General features: G+C 41.0%; 1 protein-coding gene across 7 annotated transcripts in view; it reads right to left on the bottom strand.

Moving 5' to 3' along the window:
* The window catches only part of GTDC1 (glycosyltransferase like domain containing 1), a gene marked incomplete at both ends in the record, with an annotated part of 111,482 nt that overhangs the window by 78,856 nt on the left and 10,484 nt on the right, over positions 1-22,142 (bottom strand). For 6 of the 7 annotated variants that reach the window (XM_079539340.1, XM_079539341.1, XM_079539344.1 and 3 more), the window contains one exon: positions 2,754-2,921. The exons of the other annotated variant lie outside the window; for it this stretch is intronic. In XM_079539340.1, the coding sequence (XP_079395466.1) occupies positions 2,754-2,921 (168 nt within the window). The remainder of the gene's footprint in view (positions 1-2,753; positions 2,922-22,142) is intronic. 7 annotated transcript variants of the gene reach the window in all.

The raw sequence follows: 22,142 nt of genomic DNA, 5'->3' as shown, positions 1-22,142 counted from the left end.
CAGAAGTAGCATACATACCTTAATCAGAAATGTTCCAATTCCCGTGTTTTCATACTTTGAATTATTTTTGAACTTTTTAAAAGCAAATAACAATATATTATTATCAACCTAAAGGAGCAGATCCCATTCTCTCCACAGTTCACCTTCCATTCATAACATGGGTAAGACTAATATTATTATCCTTGTTTTTCCAGAGCCCTATAAACAGATCAGGGGCACTGTAATATGTCTTTGGCAGAATCTGGAAGAAGACTCCTCACAGAAAACACTTTGTACTGAAAGACAACATCTGTTTACATGGGTGGATAGTGATAGGACAAGGAGGAATGGTTTCAAACTGAGACAGGGGAGGTTCTTAATACAGAGGAAGTTTTTCACACAGAGGGTGGTGAGGCACTGGCACAGGTTGCCCAAGGAGGTTGCGGATGCCCCATCCCTGCAGGCATTCAAGGCCAGGCTGGATGTGGCTCTGGGCAGCCTGGTCTGCTGGTTGGTAACCCTGCACATAGCAGAGGGTTGGAACTGGATGAGCATTGTGCTCCTTTTCATCCCATGGCCATTCCATGATTCTGTGATTCCATTCTATGACAACTTACCTTTGGTTAACCTAACTTTGACTGGCCAAGTAGGCCATGGACTGGGATAACAAAGATTAACAGTTTTGTTTTTTAACCTGTGCATAAAAAGTACACGCACTAAACAAAATGGAGGTACCATATAGTACACAGAATCAAATAAAAAGAAAAAAAGGTTTGGTACATTAATATGTTGTATTGCTCCTTAGCGCTGTGTTCTAAAATCAATCAGATCAAGAGATTTCAGAAGCAGCTGAAATAGTAACTTAAGAAATATTCCTCAACTGAGAGTTGGTCAGGAGACAGTAAAAAGCTACCGAGTTCCTGAAGGCCCTGAAGTATCTGGAACTGTGCATGGGAAGCTCTGACACAGCCTTGGCTGCCCTGGCAAATGCAGCGCTGATGGAGGTAAGGTTGGCACCTAGCAAAGGCTCCAGACATTTCCACCTCTCTTTGTCTCATATATTGAGCCTCATCTGTTCAGCTTCATCCTGGAGGCTGTGCACAGCACTGCAAGCCTGAATGCCCTTGTCATCCTTGCAGCCCAGTCAGCTTCAAGGAAAGGAATTCCACCACTGAAACGTGTGACTTTATTACCAGTATCATCGCAACGCTTCTGAATCATTAAGGAGAAAATAAAATCTCCCTTAACGACTCAAGAAGATTCCAAGTGCTCCACTTTCAATTTTCTCCAAAACATCTATGCAAAACAGCATGGAAAGATAGAGTTGGAAATATACCGATATAAAGATAGATCTGGAAATATGCATTTTCATGTTTCTAGTATTTCCAACAGATTTGGAAGATGGAAGATGGCATTTCCTTGCAGATGACCACTGGGTAGTTACACACTGCACTGAGGAGATGGCTTTCATTTGCTCTTAAAAATGGGGTTTATACAGCAACAAAAAATGAAAGATGGAAATTACATAATTATACAGAGGTGCTACTGGAGGCTGAAGGAAATGGAATGGAGCATCTATAGAAGACTTTTAGGGGGAGGTGAGGCAAAAGAATTTTATGATTTTAAAAATGTGTGCTTTGAAGATAATGTCTGTCAGCTTACAATAGAAAAATAACTGCCGTAAGAAAGCAAAACATACATAAAAAAATATTCCTTACCTCAGTGCCACAAAAAGACATCTTCATGGTGTAAAATCTGAAAATGGCTGCTAAAGCTTTATTGGATTGCTCACCATCCTCTCCCACTCCACTGCTCAAGCAGTGAAACATGTGCAAATGCAGCAGTGGCAGCAGCAGGATGGCCAGAGTGTACCCTGAGAAATTTGACTATCAACTGGCCTACTTTATAATGATACAAAAGCTTAACTTACACCTTCAAATGCTCAATTCCTGGTCCTCAGAATTCTCCAAATAGCAGTTAGGAAAGAAAAGATCATTCAAATCAATTTATTCCAGTTCTCAGAACAACTCAGTTTTGCTGTTTCACTTAGGTTTGCACAGAGTCTAACCACAAAGCCTTTCAGTGTGGTGGTTATTAACTTCTTTCATTAACTTAGATTCAAGAAATACATTTGTTTTTAGCAACAATAAAGGACTGCAGCCTTTAAAATGTCTGGGTATTTTAGCACTGCACAATTTCTGAATACCAGATGAAAAAAATACAAGGATTTATCTGGTATGTTTACTGCCCTCTCTTCACAAGAAAAGTGCAGCATTACGTTTTAATTTCTGTTTATTTCCCTAAAACCCTCTCTATAATTTCAGTTGGATGCATTAAAAGCTATGGCCGAGCAGGAGGTGCTTAGCTGGGCTTTGCTAAGCAGATATGAAACAAAGCATCTCGCTCATGACAGCCAAGATAGGGGCAAAACCACACAACTACCAGGTATGCCAAGTAGCCCATCAGAATCACTGGACAGCTCAGGTTGGAAGGGACCTTAAAGATTACCTTGTTCCATGCCCATGCTGTGGGCAGGGCTTCCAGCCACCACTAGTGCTGGTTTCACTGCTCTTTTATACATTGAGATGAGTGGATAGAGGATGTGGTTTTAGCCAGAACCCTTTTCTCAGCTCCTCTGTGGGATGCTGTTTGTACCTCTGCTTGCTACAATCTCTTCAGTTCAGTGTAGGGGGACTCCTCAGGGCTGGCAACGCTGAGCATCGACACGTAGAGGGACACATTAAACAACACAGAGAGGTGTGAGAAACACATACCATGAAAGAATCTGGTTGTATCCATACTGGAAATCCCTTTCCTTGCACTTCTGGACAGGATACGCCAATTGGTTCTCATGGAAGTAGAGGACCTTTTTCAATTTGCCCAGGTCAGGGCGCAGGGCAGCGAGTTCAGCCAGGTTAAGCACAGAGCTTGCAAAGAGGATCCTGGAAACAAGGAGAGCAGTGTTTACTGCCTGTGAGCATGCTCACAGGGGTCACCCCTTACCCTTCGCCTCCCCTTCTCCCCCCCAAGAAAAACATAACCCCTATAGGGACACATCAATAGCTAAGCCTTAATACCATGTAGCAGCATTCGAAGTTTTGATCTCTTAAAAAGCAGCTGCTAAGAACCCAACTAGAAAAGCACTGAATCTCATTGGTCTTCCCAGCTCAGTTACAGAGAGATGCAAAATAAAAAAGCTGGATGGATTTTATTGAAAAAGGCAAGAAAAGCTGTATCTGAAGGACAAATGGAACAAAGATAAGGCTGACTAGGGAATACTTTGCTTGCCAGTTTCATTACACTTTACTTCTTTATGCAACCAACTACTGAAATTCAATATATGAGCAGGAATGGCACATGTTCGTGTTATGACATAAACCCTTTTGATTTATGCAGTACACTTATCTAGTATAGTCTCTTTTTTCACCCTTTTCCTATGTTTTATTTTCTCATTTTTCTAAGGTATCCTATATATGAAATGTTTGTATCCTCACACCCCAGTATCGCCGTAGCACTCTTGCTATTCCACAGTCTACTGCATTGCTCACATCCATCAGGTATATTAAGCAGGCACAAACAACACTAACAAGCTGGTATCTCAGCCTTGTATAACCTAACAGGCTATCAGAAAATGGGCTTATTTAAGTACATAATAGCAAATTGTGGCCCTGCTGAAAACAGTGGCAGATTTCCCATAATTTCTCTACAATTATGAGTGCCTCCTGTCCCTTGGTCAGCACAGCCTCCAAATCAACTGAATCCTGAAACTCTAGAGAACCACAGACACTCGTGTTATAAATTTCTCATCGTTAAGGATAAAAACAGTATAGGGATCAGGTATTTTATTGCAAGTTAAACATCAAGCTTTAATGCAGTACTTCTTAACACAGCACATTGCTGACATTTTGGGGGGCTATTTGCCATTTCAAGAATTTCAAGATTTGTGAAATGCTTCATTTTTCTAAAATCTTTTCAATTTTTTTTTTCTCTTTTTACATAGATTTAGTGTTCAAGAATACAGCTGAGCTCGCATCATTAACATTATAACCTTCCAACTCTGGCTATCAAACTTAAAACTTGTGAATTCCCCCAAATATCCACACTCACATATCATATATGTACCATAATGTTACCTTTGCTACTACCCACCCTGTCTCTAAGTAATCTGCATGTAGAGAACAAACACTTCCTAGAGAACTCATCCTGCATCCGTCTTCATCAGTGCGAATCAATGCTAATCTGAAAGGCTTACCAAAGTAAAAGATGAATGTGACTGCTTTGCTCATCAAATATTTGGTACTTTAAAGGGATTGTTAAACAGAATAGCAATGAAGACACAAGCACTGCTTTGCCACGAGCCACCCAAAGACCAAGAAAGCACTTGTTAGGTAAGTCACAACTTGTTTGCCATGTGGAATGACAGCCCATGGAGCACACCATGACTGGGGCCAGGCTCCAAGCAGATGGGAGAAGGCTTCCTACAGCAGGTACAATGCACCTAACATGCAATAAGACTGCAAAAATAAGGTTAATGGCTGCTTGGAAAAATGCTGGACTGCCTCATGGCTTATCCTTTCCTTTTCATACCACGGGTATCTCAGAAATTCTTTCTGCAATGAGCTGGGAAGAAAACTGAACTGGTGCAAGAGAATGCCTATGAACTCAGCTGTGTTTGAATGAGGAAGGAAAGGAAGAGATGGCACATGGGGACAGAAAGCAGGGGCAGCAGCACAGAGCAGGACACAAATGCCACGGTGGGAAGAGCATGGTGTAGGTGTCAGGGCCATGAGACAGCAGGAGCTGAGGTTGAAGCCTGGGCACAGCCACACAGCTCTGCAGCATCCTAATCCACTCAGTTGGATAAAGGCAGAGCAATATGAATAAAGATGTTTATATCCACAGGAAAGGAACGTAATTCTTGCAGACAAATCAAAGGAAGTTGAGTTGGACTAGATCACTTTTAAAGGTCCCTTCCAACTCTAAGGATTCTGTGATTCTGTGATTGAATACACAGAACATCGGACATCAGGGGGAAATTCTTTACCCAGAGAGTGGTGAGGCACTGGAACAGGCTGCCCAGAGAGGTTGTGGATGCCCCGTCCTTGGAGGTGTTCAAGGCCAGGTTGGATGGGGCCCTGGGCAGCCTGGTTTAGCATTAAACATGGAGGTTGGTGGCCCTGCATGTGGCAGGGGGGTTGGAGATTCATGATCCTTGAGGTCCCTTCCAACCCTGGCCATTCTGTGATTCTGTGATTGAATACAACAGCACCATTGCAGAGAGCCAGAGGCAGGCTTCTTTTAAGGCAAAAAGGAGCAAAACTTGGGAAGCGTGTAAGAGCCAGACCTAAATTTTCCACAGTGTAAATGAGAAGCGATAAGAATTAACAAGCAGATCGCTTAGGACTGCCCAGCTCATACATAAACCAGTGCCAAGAGAAAACTGTTGCAATTACTAGAAAATTCTGATTTAGAAGCTGAAATGACACTGTTTACATTTCTTACGGCAAATAAAGCGTTGAATTGGTAACAGGTTAGAAAACACCTTTCCTCATTCACTTGCATCACTTCTCAGCGCTTCGGTTCGCTTCCAGAACCGAACTCAATGGGCACAAGATGCTCCTCTGTTTATTTCTATGCTGGCATAATAGCTGCTAACTACCAGCACAAAGCACTTTCTCCAGCTTTGCGAGCCTAAATAGCACCTGACAGCCCAAGTCACTGTGAACGTGCCCACAGAGCAGCTGTGGACGTGGCTAATGGACTCGTGCAGGGCACTGGAGGATACGCTGCCGTGGATTTCCACTTAACACCTATTACAAGGGGAAGAAGGGAAAGTTTATTATAATGCAACGTGAGACATAAATATATGTCAGTTGTCATTCTATGTGACACTGACTTTCATTTTACCTCGGGTTATTATTTAAGTAATAAATCCTAACAAGGTGAGCTTTATCATCCCACCGAGTGTATCCGGGAGGTAGAGACACAAGGTGATAGCAAGAACGCTCCAAACATGATAATTCCTGACAGCTGCTGCTTGAGCACAAGTTAAATTGAACAGTTTATCTCAGCATAAAGATGTTATAAGGTTTTATGTTTAATTTAAAAAAATTAACATAAAACCCAGAGAAAGCAGAGTTAGGCAATCTTTCACAAACATGACATACTACAATCACTGTATAAGCTGGATTAGTACTTATTACCATGCTACTAGAGAATTAAGCTGTTTTTAGACCACCAAAGAGCTTTAAATTGCAACTTTTGTCTCTGTAAGAGAAACCTATATTTAAAACGTCTGCTAAATTCAAATTAACTGCTACATCATTAGCTTGCCACCTCACAAAAAAAACACATTTAAACTGCTATTACAGTATTCTTATCCAAACCTATCACTGCTGCAACACATAATACAACAGTAGCTCTCCATGAATACAATGTGCAAAGTGTCACAGAGCTGAAGGTCATGCTGGTAATGCCCCAGCTGTCCTCCCCAGGATAACCCTGGGCACTTTGCAGCCATCAGGATGTGGTGCCCAGCAGCACCAGCACCTTGGAGGCCAGCCAGACTGCAGGGCCACCCTCTACATAGACTCTGGTTTTACGCTAAGCTTGTGCTTAATTTGAAGCACTTAATTGTCCTCCTGACTTCTGAGGAACTACTTACGTGAATTAAGTTAAGCAGGTGCTTAATTCATACAAATATTCATGGGAAGGAGGCCGAGCAGGCTTGCAGACTGAGAGCAGCGTTGTGTGTGCAGAATGACCTGACCTTTGCTTTGCCCGTTGTTTAATTTCAAAAAGCTGAAAAGGACTAAAATTTTAAAAAATTTAAAAAATAGTAACAGCATTTATATCATTAGCTGACAATACGTATCAGCCTGATCTGAGTTTCCATTTATACCAAGCAAAATACAAAAGTAAAGGTGCTACAATATTTTTGTTTTGTTTGATAGATCTTTGTGCCACGTAACCGTGATTTACTCTTTTAAGAAACTGTCCTAAATCTTTCAATTAAATCCCCATGCAACCTAACTAAAAACACGTTTTGCCTTCCCCTTGGGAGACCACACAATGCACATTTACCTATCTGTGGATCCGGAGACGGAACCCTCTGAGCTCGCTGAGCTTCCAGCACAGAGCACATCGAAAGCACAGCTGATTGGCACTGGGACCCTTGCAGCCTAGCAAGGGGCACTGCTGGAGGGAAGGGAATGAGCATCCACATAGAACACACTGGTGGAACCCACAAGGACCAGTGAGTCCAACACCCAGCTCCACACTTGGGTACCACGCAAACCCCACTGCTCCCTGAGCTCCACCATGCCCACCACCTTCAGCCACACAGCCTTTCCCAAACACCCAGCCTGTGTTGACTTCATGCTCCTCAAGAACAAACCCGAGGGTTCTGGTTCCTCCATCTCATCCCCTAGCACACCTGTGGTTTCAATCCAGTCATTTGGACACGTCCACTGATTTGCTTTAAAGGTGTGTTTCTCAACTCCAATCCACACATCAAATAGCATTATTAACATGTGCAATGCTAAACAGACCAGTTATCTTCATTCAGTGTCACACATTCTTTCAGGATCAACCTGCAGAATGTGTGCTTTTATCACTGTACCAAGAATACAGTGATCGTAATCGGATACAAAACGCTTTTTCAGTTCCCATTGAACAATAGATGCTCCTGAATTTCCAAATAATAAATACTGATCAACGATAATATATGACAGTACACAACGTAATATAAATTAACTCTAATTTTTTTGGACATGCAATGCACAAATGTAAAAAATGCTTATAGATCCTATAATACACATCTCGTAAATTACACTTTTATAGATAGAGCATAATTTGAAATGTTTACAGAAATAATTAAGTCTTACCACTCGAACATGCCTTATTTTTCAAAACAAATCACAAGGGCTGTCATGCCTTTCATCTTAATTAGCCCACGTGTTTGTCTTATTTATTTGTTATGTAGTTTCATAAACGTTTACAAATATTAATCGTAAAGAAAAATATTTTTTCCTCTTGCTGTAATTACTGTACAGAGCACAGCGATAGATATTCATGGCTCCTACCAGTTCAATAGTTTGGGATTTGGAGCTAGTCTTGTATATTGAAATACATTATAAATGAATATTTTCTTTAAACTCATACTTCGCATGCCTTTTGTTACGCTTGTATTTAAAATGACATCCTCTCTTCCTTGTTTTATAGTACAGTACTCAGGACAAGAGTTGAAATTCTTCCTCCTGCTGTCACAGACCTCGGTTCCATTTTCCAAAAGAATTTACTGCCTAGAAATCAAAATTTCCCCTTCTTCATACAGACGTATCCCAAACAAAGCTCTAAACCATCTGCCTAAGCATCTGCTATCTGACATTCCTGGAGCAGAGGGGGCTGTGTGTCCAGCCCCATTGCTGCTGGTCCCATCCTTCTGTTTCTCTACCAACATTTTCAGACCTCTGTCAGGACTTCAGGTAGGGTTTCCCAAAGTCTGCAGTCCTAACTCACTGATTTCACTGACATTAGCAAGCAAAACCAAACACAGCAACTCCCTCACCTTTAAAATATTCAAGAGTCTACATAGATGCATTAGGTTTTTTTTAGGTTCTCCATTTAGGTTCACCACCAATTCTTTCTTTAATTTTTGATTTTTCAGTGTCCTTTGAGATACTGAAAATGAAGTGAAAGCAGTTAAAACTACTTTAGTATTTAACAGTGAGAAGTAAGTTTGAAAGAGACTACTTCAAGGAGAGGCTTTTCAGGTTCTTGGAAAATGCCCTATTTTGTTTGGATTCCTTTGGTTTTTAGGCAACAGCACCAAAGCTTCTTCAGTTTTATTAAGTGCGTAGCATTATTTTCTTTCCCTGATTTGTAATTAAATTTGGCTTCAATTAATTACTGACAGATGCACATTTTTACTTTAGTGGCCAGATTGCTCACCATAGGCTACATCATGCTCTCTGTTTCCATGAAGAGAGAGGTCGAGACCGAGCAGCTCTTGCTGTGGTGATGGGGGAAGGAGAAAGCCACGAACCCGCATCGTCTTCCTTGTTCAGATCTCACTGTCAGCACTAAATAATGAAGCGAAGGCATCTCATTAGGGCAGAACATAAGCAAAGCAGGATGCCCTACTAGTGAAAAGGAGCCGTTGGGTGGTTTACGAGAGACGTACAGCCCTATTCTGCTCAAGTATATGCTGTGATGCATATTTGCAAGAGGAAATAAAACAGAAGAAAAAAGAAGAAAGAGAAGGCAACAAATGCACAAGGGAGGATGTGAAGGATTTAGGGATGTATAGTGAAAATTTTTTAAAAATGGAAAACGTGTTAAATTGATGTTTTTACTCCAAACTAATCATAGAATCATAGAATCATAGAATCACTAAGGTTGGAAAAGACCTAAAAGATCACCCAGTCCAACCGTTCACCTACTCCCAATAGCTCCTACTAAACCATGTCCCTCAACGCAACATCCAGTCTTTCTTTGAACACCCCCAGGGTCGGTGATTCCACCACCTCCCTGGGCAGTCCATTCCAGTGCCTGACCACCCTTTCTGAAAAGTAATACTTCCTCATGTCCAGCCTGAATTTCCCCTGGCGTAGCTTGAAACCATTCCCCCTGGTCCTATTACTAATGACACGAGAGAAGAGGCCGACCCCCAGCTCACTACAACCTCCCTTCAGGAAGTTATAGAGAGCAATGAGGTCTCCCCTGAGCCTCCTCTTCTCCAGGCTGAACATTCCCAGCTCCTTCAGCCTCTCCTCATACGGCCTGTGTTCCAGACCCCTCACCAGCTTCGTTGCCCTCCTTTGAACACGCTCCAGGGCCTCAATATCTTTCTTGCAGTGAGGGGCCCAAAACTGAACACAGTACTCGAGGTGCGGCCTGAATCACATAAGACTCCCAAAGCTTTGTTTATTGTTTTAAAGTCTGCACCATCATTTAATTGGGTCTCTTACCTGTCAAATTCTGGGCCAAAAAATAAAAATTAAAAAAAATTATGCCATGTGACTGGCATGAAAAATGCACCTCTTGGGTGGCAGGAACATGGAAAACTCCTAAGATGACATGTCATAATGCTGCTCCTCAATAGCAAAGCCAAAGAAGCAACCTGAGGACAACTACACCACATCAGATGGTGTCCACCGAAGGTAGCCTGACTCACAGAAATGAAGAAAAACAAGTATTTTATCCAACTTCATCTGTAATGACTCTATGGGTATTATTTTTTATAGTGGTATGCACTCAGTGCACGGGCACACACTGTGCATTGGGTGCACATACACTGCTCGGTGCTTCTCTGTTCTGAGCATAGAATTTCTACACAGGAAGCTGCCAAGGGATGGAAGGAACAGACTGAAAGAAAGAAACCCAAGAAAGGGGTACACAAATGGATACAAATGGATGCTTTGATGTATAAGAGGTAAATTTGAAAAGTTACTTTTATTTTAAAAAGTTTTGAAGAAAAAAAAAATACCAAAGAGCTCAAATCCTATCCCAGCTTTCACATTTTCCATTTAAAAAAATACACAAGCAGAAAAGCCGTGCACTTCACACGATCACAGAGAAAAGACGGGCAGGGTCTCAGCAGACTGGTTGGCAGTTTTATGTTTCAAGTGCCCCCAAAATTCTGTTCTCCAAAACATGTCTGACTGCCACCTGCTTTGTATGTTACTTCAGGCACTTTGATATGTAAATACTTAAAGACTTGTTTTCTTTTTTTCTTTTTCTTTTCTTTTTTTTTTTTGTTTTTTTTTGGGGGGGGGGGGGGGAGTAAATTTGAAGGGGATTGCTAAAAGGAACTTAGTTTTCTTAGCAAATACCTTTCAGATTTTTCTAATATTCCACATCTCCGATTTCATCTCGGATAATCTGTAAACATCAAGTCCTCTTAAAAAATATTTTTATGGAAGCTAATGCTCTTTTAGCTAATTTTTCACCCCCCAAAAACACTACCGCAGAGCATCAATCCAAGGCAAAGCTACTGCTTCAGAATGCAGACCTGAAGAAAAGCAGGATTTTTCCCAGAAAACTAATACAGTCCTCGAAAAAACTCTGACTGTCATAAAACCTGAGCAGCTGGCAACTCTGTCACCATGAAGTATCCATATGGAAGACCGAGATGTGTCAAACTACCCAAAACGAGTTTGGATAGTGCAGAAGATGGAATAAATAATTCAGTATCTTCAACACATTCAACAGCAGGTAGTAGATATGCTACCTGCTTCTACAATGTGCCAAAATGTAACATGCGAGTGAGAGCGAGGGAGAGAATGTGAGTATCTCCAACCTGTTTTCATGAGGATATTTTGCTCGAGGAAGTTCTCTTTTTAGAGGCATATGATCCGTATCAGATGTTTGTCAGGAGCAGGCAGCACTACAGAACATTAGGAATAACTTAGTAACTTTAATATATATTCACCAACTGCATACTGCTTCATATATATATATGAATATGTATGTGGTCATATATATCTGTGGGTGTATGTGTATATATATACACACACACACACATATATATGAAAATCTTAATCAAATGTAACATAAAAATATAAGGAAAGTGAAAATATTTATTTCTCCCAACAGCCTTTCACGCTTCTATAATGCACATTTGCTGTGGCACAGCGACAGCTTCCTGCCTTAATGCGAGCGAGCAGATTACTCAGTATGATCAGCTGAACTTTTAATCACAACTACAGTTTAAATGTTTCTGGTCTGTGTTCATGGAGGCTGCAGGAGAACCGCAGTGATGCCAGGAATGGAAGGACCAAGCCTCCACCTGCAAGGAGTCAATGCTTAACCAGCATGCTGCCAAAAACCCAGGGACAGCAGGCAGACCAATGTTCAGTGCTGTACCAACAAGGAAAGTTTCAGTCTTCACCTTTTGCAATGCTAATTTCCAACCCTAGCCTCTCCTATTCAATGGTTTCTGAACGTGGTACAGCTACCAGACTTGAACGATTACACTGAAATGGCTGACTGACCAAATGAAGTGAGATTTCAAAGAAGTGAGACAAACACTCTCCTTCAATTCAAAAGCTGCCAAACATATTTCATCGAACCTTCAAAAAATAATTGTTTTGTCTGTTCTGAATTAAGCCTGAAGTGCTTTAAGAGAGGTTTCTCTACAAACATGGCTAAAGATCACAAAGGGGAGCATTTGGATTGAATGTAACCCTTCAGTCGTCTATTTCTTAAATAAAACTTGCAGCATGCCTGGCATATACCATAAACCGATTTATTTCCATTTACGTAACATGTTTTTTTTAAGTGTAATCGGAATTGATGCCCTTTCATTTTATTGCACATTATCACAACAGGCCTTTCTCTGCAATGCCACCAGCAAAAGAGATGGAAAAAAAAAATGCTCTTGGTTCTGCAGCTGGGCAGGGCAGCTTGCTCTGGGGCTCCTGCCATGCCACAAGGGGCACCAATGCAAGAACGTGCAAACAAAGAGAGAATTCAAAGAGAATGTGTCAAACGTGCAGGTGAGAGCACTTGGCAATTTTGAAGCCTTCAGCCTGTTTCGGAGACATTCTCCAGGTCCTGGCTAGAAGTTTTGCAGAAGTGATCACTACACCACTATGCTGTCATGACTGGGCCATTCTTACATACAGATCCACTGCCCAAGTAAGCAAAGTGAGCCCAACTCCCCCCCCCGTGGAAAAATCTAAATTAAAAAGTCATAATCAAAGGGGTTTTGACTTCCAGATATTTTACAGATTATTCTCCCAGCTATGGCATCGTAAACTTCTGAATTCATTTTATCATTAAATAAAGCACCCAGCACAGAACGCCCATTACTCCCCAGTAACACGCAAGTGAAATACCACAGTGAGAAGAATATACCAGATACTTTCTAATCTTTAAGATTCAGAAAGTGAGGCCGAAGATTGCTTATCAAAGGCCGTGAAGAGAATCAGTGCCATGGTGAGAACTCAAGAGCCCAAGAGTCAAAGATAAGAGAAAGTCACGGTCTGGTGATTTAATCGATCTACGTATTATCGTGTCACTCTGTCTACATATCTTATGGCCCCTGCTCACCACAGTACCTGACACACTTCCTGAATGAAGTGTTATCTTCATGAGACCATACGCACCATTTTCAGATAGCGTATTTTTAGGCACAGATATCACATGTGTATGCACATAGGTTTACATGCACTCACATAGAAATCTAAGCACATGCACAGACAACACACATCTATACTATATATTTTACATATATGTGTGTATACATAGATTTATCCCACTCCTCTACCGAATTCCACACTACGATTGTGAATCACCATCTTCAGAATTAAGCTATTTAAACTCTGGAATGTTGTTGACAACAGCAGATTTGTTATTGGGAAGACCGTGCATCTCTCCGCCACAGATAGCTAAAAATCTGCTTGAAAGACAAGAGTTCCTATCTGCAAAAATGGAGCAAAATGAAATTTTTGGTCAAGGTCTTCCAAATAACACAGTTTTTCTGGTGATGCCTTTGGACTACTTGCAAGTCCTTTCAGGAGCTCTCAGAAAGGAAACCTGACTCAAGCTGTTTGTCAGAATGACTGAAGGTATTCTCTGGAAAGTATTTCAAAAAGAGTTCTGGACCACTGGTAGTTGCACAGTCATATGGGATTCATTTTCTGTATATATCTCAATAGAGCACTGGATGAAACAAATTAACTTTAAAATTCAAAGATCTTTATACAGCCCTGTGCTTTTAGGTACAGATATTTAAGCAATCTCCATTTCCTGCCAAACACTGAAATGGATAGTAAATTACATTAAATTATTAGGGATACAACCAGTAAAATTTCTCTTCTACTTTCTTTGCTAGCTGCTGCATCTTGGTATTTCTTGCACTGAGTATTAAAGACAGTTTAATATTATCTGTGATTTTCAGTCCTTCTCCAATTAAAGCACTAAGAGCAGGACACACAACGGCACCTCTGAAGATTGCTGGGGGTACCAGCTGCAGACTCACAAGAATTCTCTATAGGAGGCAACTCCAGTACCTGGCTCAAGAAAACAGAATTTAATTACTACATTGCATTCTGCAACACTCTAAGATGATTTCAGGATGTCCTCAGTTCAGGATTCATCTACCTTGATTTCTGCTCTTAGGAAGTAAATAATGAACGAACAAACACACAATGTAGAAGGAGGAACTTACGCATTGCTGGCTCTGCTAAAGCCTCAACTCCAGCTCACCTCTATGGTCACTTATAGACGACCACCACTCACAAAGGAGAGCCCCAGCCTGCAAGATGCACCAAGAGGGGCAAGTTCTCATCTTGACTTCATTTACAGCAATTCAAGAAGAAATTGATTTAGTTGTTGAATTTTCATTTTTTATTTTTTGGAAGAAAATATGGGAAATCTCTCTCCCTTTCTGCAGGACCTGCAGGTTGACGTGAAGGGAAAGATGCAAGCTAGAAGGTAAAGCATGAAAACATGCTTTCTTCCTTCTTGCTCCTACTTCCACTAATACTAATACCATAAGTTTTGCTAGAAACAAGTAAATAATGACAAAAGAGCAGGGCACTAGTGAATGAATATAGAAAAAATGACATCCACTGGGGATTATGTAGTGCAGTGTCCAGAGCTGTCCCACACCAGACCTCCTCAGTGCTACTGTTTCAAGTAAAAATTAAACATTACACAGAAACAGTTCAAGATTGACATTTTCCAGCTTTGTGTCAAGTTACATTATTTGAATGAATCTCAACTTTTGAAAACATCAAAACACCAAAGAAAAGCAGATGAGGGCCGTATTAAGAGAGAGAGAGAGAGAGAGAGAAATAAGACTCTCACTAGAAGCAGAACAGCCACCCATGTTGAGTATTACCAGAGGCAGGATTAGGTAATGATGTCTTTAAATAAAAATTACCATCCGCTCTTTTCGTTGCAAGTTCAACACGAAAAACATTCATTACTCCACGAGCACTTTTTGCTTGTGCCCTTACTCAGGGGTGCACTTTGCATGCCCACCTCACAAGAGCCCCAGTTGGCCAAACCCAAAAGGAACCCAGCATGGCGCTCAAGGTCCTGAGCCACAGCTGTGCTCAACGCAGCCCCAAAACTGTGGCAGGAGCTCTTCAGAAAAAGGCAGGCAGGATTTTTCTCTAAGTTACCCCAGAAATCCTACGCCGTCTTTAATAACAGAAAGCACTCGACCGCCCTCTCCTCTCATCTCTCAAGCACTTGCAGAAAGCCTGCTCTTAACCCTGCTGCACAGGCTGAAATTCCCTTTCATCTTCCATTTATTTTCATTTTTACCTGAAAGGCAGAGGAGAGCTGGGTTTTTAAGCACAACAAACCCAAACGGGGCTGTTTTGCAATGTATTACATTGTGGTCTCCTTCCATCAATGGCAACGCATACCTGAACTTCTGCAGAAATAACAACTTCGCCCTTTTGATTTAAGTATGGCATATATTTAATGTAATGTTCATCTATATATGTTCTCACTGTTTAAGAACTCGGCACAGGTGTTATTAATAAAATAAATTTATTTTTAAAAAGGATGCTATTCTATAAGCTTTGAAGCTCACACATAGCCTAACTTAACCCAGCTTTAGCTCATCTGGTCTTTAAATGACTCCTTTCATGTGGTCAGCCCACGAGCCATACGTACTGCTGCTCAATCACGCCACTGTACATCGTCAGCGTGAGGATGATTTGCATGATTTGCATTTCCTGTACCGTTTGAGCTTCAATGAGCTCTAAGCACCACGTACAAAAGAAACCACCGCCAAGTAATGCAAAGATTTTAGTTAAACCAGATGAGACTGTTTTAGTCAAGCTGCCAATAAGAAAGGAAAAAAAAAAAAAAAAAGAGTCTCAGGGATATCCTGTTAAATAAGGATTTATTTGTAGGGAATCTGAGCCCTAGACGAGTAGCTACTTCTCAAATCTGAAAGTTGCATGGATTCCTTAATAAATATGGCCAAGCATCAAAGAATTCAGTTAGATTTTTCTTTCTTCTCTGTGTTGGTAAGATTTTGGCACCGCATTATGTTACCAATTTATGTATTTAATAGCACATAAATGGGTTCTGATTACATTAGCTTTCCTACCGTATAAACCTAAATCTGATTAAACCGAATTCACCCATTGCTGGTTAAATTTCTCCCTGTGAAAAAAATCTTTTATTTTATCGCAAATGATCAATAAAAGCTGTCGGACAAATAGCTCTGATAGAAGCAGCACTACAGCGGGCTCAATGAATAAGTACGAAAGTGAAAAAAAAAAACAAACCAAACGTTGCAGAGCCTCGTCGTCACGAAAAACAGAGACAGATGGGGAGACAGACCTATATGATGCTACAAATAGATGAATATCTTGCAAGGATTGCAACAAATGTTTTAAGACGAGTCGAAATTTGAAAAACTGCAGATTTGCTCACGGCGCTGCCTGTACGTTCACCTGAAATCCACAAGCTGGAAGATGATCGTTATATACATTAGCAAGGTTTCAAAAATAACAAGAAAAATGCACGGTGCACTTCACGGTTTTGCAAGATCTTTTCCAGATAATGACACAATTAACGATGCCTTTATTTAGCACGGGTCCTGTGTTAGCTATTAGTACCAAAAAGAATTAAGAAAGTTTGCTTTAATTACTGCTTTAAGAAACCTGCTTGAGGTGTGCCTCGCTGCAACTTAAACACAGAGGCTCATGAACTTCATGCGCAATGCTGTATTTCACAACGGGTCTCAGCTTCAATTGGAAGACAAATTCAGCAAGATGAACATCTCATAGAGCAAGCAGCATCTGAGCAGCCGTTCATCACGTACGCCTGATAGCAACTGAAGGCTGTCTGCTAAAGCACTGGAGGAATCTGCATACAATCATGCTTAATGAAAACCACAGCCAACTCCCACCGCTGCTCTTTCCAAAGGACATTCATTCTCAGAATGTTCAGTTGCATCTTCAGCTCTCTGGATTATCGAAGTGTTACCAAGTTGTAAGCAGAGCATAAGGAGTTACCAAGGGGTTAAACCCATTCTGAATATGAAAACTACACGTATTCCATCCCTGTCTGCAAACACACAGCATCACAACATTCTATAGCATGACTGTAACATTTACCAACAGAAACGGCCAACATATTAAAAATGCCTTCTGTCATTTTTCCACTTAGAAATCCTCTGCATAATGCTCTTATTTAAAGGTCAGCTAATTTTATTATAGAAAGTAACTAATAACCTTCATTAATTCTTAGATGTGCAGGTTTCTAGCACATCAACCAAATAAATAATACACCGAGGTAATACAGTACAAACCAAGCTGCTGAATATAAGCTCTACTGTGCAAGCAAAAAAAAAAAAAAATTAAAAAAATATCTGCATTTGCAACAGACAAAAGAGGTCATTAGAAATGTAATACATTTTTTCCCTCAAAAGCTGGAATACATAGAGCTGAGTAAAAGCAGATCAGCTGATGCACAGCCATAGTCCAAAACACCAAGAGCATCTGAAGAGGTGTTAAGTGTTCTTACCTGCATACGGCCAGGCACAATCCCCAGTGCTACACAGCATGGATGTGCCCGATATTGGAGAATCTAACCTGGGATTTTCCTTACAAACTTTCTAATTTAATAATCAAATAATGTGAAAATATCGAAGTTAAAAACATGCGTGTTTACGCTTTACCTTCACCACATCCCTCCTTGGGAAAGCACTACATAAAATGATTCACCAACATCCACAGTTCTATCAGGCAATTTTCTCTTACACCAATGGACTCGCATGCAACACTATTCATTATCAGCCTTTCCCAGCACGCTGCTTTCGGTTAGTTTGCTCCTAAGAAACATCACCGCACTCGGAACTAAAAATAGACTGCTATTTTGGGCTCCTTAATCACATGAGGAAAAGAAACAGTTTGTATCAGTCTTCTTTAATTTACAAAATAATTCCACGGTGCGCCCTGCGCATAGATCATGGAAATCACTGGCGCTCCTAAGGCAGGGCAAGCTGCACGCCTGCTGCCGCCGGAGCAAAACGTGCTTTCAAAGATCCCAGCAACAATAGTCTTGTGACTAAATAAGAAACAGAAGCAGAAGCCATGAGCCAAGCAGATACCTATCGGTTTCCTTGAGCTTAATCTGATTAAAACATGGCTCTCAAAAATGTTAAATAGAATGCCACGTCAGAGAGCAGGCATATGATAAAAATAGCTCCTGACAGGAAATCATTATTAAACAGGCATTACTAGTGTATCTGTTATGGAAATTTCCCTGTAATTTTTCAAGGTTTCCCCTCATGCTCTTCTTCAGTTGCCTGTTATACTTCTTTTTTTTTCTTTTTCCTTTTTCTTCGATGGCGTTTAAGTTTGAGATGTAAAAAGAAAATTATCACTGCAATTTTCCGACTAGATTCTGCTCAATACCATCTCAAGTACGTCGTACATCATCTTGTCATTCACTTTAACAAGAAATCACATAACATTCATAGACAGAAAATAACCCAAAACGGGCAAGTGCCACTGTGGCAAAAACATACTCATATGTCACAGCAGAAAAATATCTTAAATGCAATGGTTTTTGTTCTGAAAGCATCTTACACGTTTTTAACTGGAGAAAAGCTGCTAGGACTGACCTGAAAGCTATTCTGGTGTCCATCAGCCAGATAGAGAAAAAGTAAACTTTTGATAATAAGGTATAACACACATCAACATTAATATTTTTAAAAGCTTAGGGAAGTAAAATAAATTTCAGCACTCAAAAATCCCAGCCACTGCAGTCCTGCTCGCTGTTACCATCCTCCTCACAAACATCCCAGCCATCATTGGGAAGGAAAGCTGGTTTCTTTCTTAAACATCCACCAACTGGATTTTTCAGAATAACAGTTCTCATATGTTTGGCTGCTGTTTTCTAAGATCTGCTTGATGTCCACCCTGGGTTTTAAAACAGTTCTCCCACCAAGGCCACACTATGCCTGACCCAGCATGAAGGGATCATGGATCCCATTGGCAGTGGTACTTCAGCCTCATTCCATGAAGTCTTGCAAGAGCACTCCCATCTATTCTGCTTAATATCCCTCTCGCATTAAGAAATTGTATCTACTAGAAGGATAATTCAGCTCATGGTCTTACTGCAGTCATCTCCCTAGACAAAGCAGAAAAAAGCACCCAACTGTGAAACATCAGAAACCAAGGTTCAAACCATCTCTACTTAAATGCAAATTTAGTTACATCTCAAGGCAACACAACTCAATGCATTCTGCTGATAAAGATGGGCCCACAAGTCTAAGATCTGAATCCCTACAACAGACTTCTACCAGGACACGAGCAATGTCACAGGGAAGGATAGGCAGCCTGAAATGCCAGGAAGAAAAGCCAGTGACAGTTAAAATGTCAGAATATGGTAAAACACAGAAATGGAAGGGGTGTGAGAAACCAAGGATGAATGAAGACGGAGCCCATCTGCAAAATGTTCTGAAAGCAGTGCCTGAAAATTTCTTCCCATGCTCCTAAAAGCCCAAATGCAACCATGAGGGTCACATAGCAAAAGTTCATTCGGATGAACAGCACTGCTCTTATACCAATATCCTGAAGCAGAGTGCTTTCCCAGCGGCGCTGAAGAACCCAAAGCCATTTGTATGCACAAACCAGAACTTCTCTGCCCACACTCTCTTGCCAGCTGCAGCCTCCCCAGGCCCCATCTTTTCACCACAAGTGAGCTGGCAATCAAGAAATACCAACTTCCACACTGAATTCTCAATAAACACTGAATCTTATCAAAAGAAATATGCATGCCACACAGCTTTCCAGTTTGAAATACAGACACAGAAGTACAAGCTAGCAGACTAAGAAATTATTACACTATTATTAATAACAGCAACAGCATTGAGATCATTGGAAGAGACCTTCAAGATCAGCTGGTTCCAACTATTTGCCTTCCTCATTTGCTGCTCCTTCTAGATCTACTTTCTATGTACTACCCCATGAAACAAGACACAGTGCAGAGGAGAAACTTTCAATTTCAAGGCTCTTAACACCCAAAATGGGTACGAGTACAGTTGTATAGAGGACTAATCCAGCCACTGATGGCTAAATGAGTCATCCACTTCAGAAGGATGACCTGTAATTAAACAAGAATCTACAAAACTCTTAACTGTAAGTATCAATTTCAACCTCTGCCATGAAGAGCAAGAAGCATCCTACGTACTGGAACCATTGATACATCCTACAGCTGAGCTGCCCACAAAGTAACCTCTCACCTAAGGAAATTCTTTTTCCTTAAGAAGCCAAACAAAAACAATCTAAAATATTTATTGCCATGAATTCCATCCTCGTTCCATAAACTGCTTAAGAGACATGACATCATGCTAACTATCTAGACCTGTCTGGTTGATAACAGACCCAGATTTCACACTGAAGACAAAGCGGCAGAAATGTGGAAGGGTGCAAATCTACAGGTCACAGCAGATGCTGAATACCAGTCTGCCTTGTCAAGGCCAGAGCTGACAGTTCTGAAATCACAGGAGGTCTAGCAGTGGCCAGGGCTGGCAGCACAGGAACAAACCTGGCCAGCCTTTCGCAAGGCTGCTGCCCACAGCTCCTGGCTACAGGGCTTCTCCACAAGTCAGTGCATTTCACAGAAGGCAGAATGACAAGTCTGAAAGAAGGTTAATACTAATTGAAGTTTGCAGCAGGGTGTAGCAGGGAACAAGTTCAAAGTAGCCATTATAGAGAAATCCACCTTAAACATACCCAAGTGTATCTCAAGGCAGACTTCTCCCCAGTCATAAACATTTTGCTTCCAGGCCACACTGCAAATGGGCTGATTTTCAGCTTCCAGTTGGCATACAATGAAATTCCAAAGCAGCACTGCAAGAGCACTTGCAAATAGGTTTCATTCAGTTATTGACACCTCAAACTTCCCAAGACCCTGTGAAAGAGCAGTCAGTGAATACCAGGTTGGAGGAGCCAAACAATCGTTTGTGAATGTGAGCACCACCTGAGTCTAACATCACTGCAGTCACAAACCATACTTTTCCTTCGTACAAATTTATTCTAGCTCCTCCTTGGGGCAGTTGGAAACTTTCAACCAACAGAAAGGTAATAAGACATATTGGCAATTGGTTGCCATAACGCTGGTACAAATGAATGATTTCACCCAGTCTACAAGGCAATCTCCTATGGCTAATTTAGCGAATCCAAAAGTTAAAATGCTGCTTTCTTATTCTGAGTGCATAATCTCCTCAAGAAGACTATTTTCAGACATTTAAAAGAAAAGTTGATTTTACAATAGGAAAAATGAGTGTACCACATTTCAAATCCATTAAAATATAAAGTTCTGGTTACAGGCGCAACAATCTGCCTAATTAGTTTTTCCTAATTAGCAGGATGCTCTAACCTCTTTAATAAGACTTCTGTGGACAGAATGTTCCATATTGGTTATCCATCTGAGGAAAAACTGAACAAACACTTCTGGAGCACAGCTAATAGACCGAGCGTGGTCGGGCTTCGTGGTCAGCAGGCTGCTCACATGGGCTGGCACTTAATGCTGGCAATCTGCAAAAAGATGAAATAGTCTACTTAAAACGTACCACGGCTTGCGTGACAACTCTCTTCATAACAACAGCACTGTAAAGACAAAATTAACGGTATTATGAAAACGAATTAATGAAGTAACTGTTTTAAATTCAATAGGATGGAAAAAAAGAAAAAAAGAAACGAACACACGTATGGGACCAAAATATCCTGTGCAAAGGTGAGCACAAGGGATAATGGGAAGGCATATACCATAGTGATGCTGTAACAGCCCCAAGTGGGGCTGACCACTTGCACTCCTCCATCATGCAGCATCTGCACTGCACACACAGTTTTTATCTTCCTCTTTGTGATGGAATCTTTAGTTCTAAAACAAGTAACTATCTCTGAGTCCTATCTCTTGCAATAAAATACACTCCCATCGTTACTATACATTGAGCATGTAATTCAAACTATCAGTTGAGTGAAGTGCAGAGCTCTAGCCATATCTTTGGACAGAGGCAGATGCCTGAGACAAGGACAATTCAGGCCTTTACTTTGTGAGGAGTTTGCAGAGGAGCTGCTGAGCTTAATCTCAAAACATTCTTTATACAGCTTAAAAAAGCAGGAAGCACACACAAGCATCTCAGGCACCAACCCATTCTCCCTGCCCACCCA

Source organism: Tetrao urogallus, assembly GCF_951394365.1.
Source record: "Tetrao urogallus genome assembly, chromosome: 8".
NCBI lineage: Eukaryota > Metazoa > Chordata > Aves > Galliformes > Phasianidae > Tetrao > Tetrao urogallus.
This window is presented reverse-complemented; position numbering and strand designations above follow the sequence as displayed.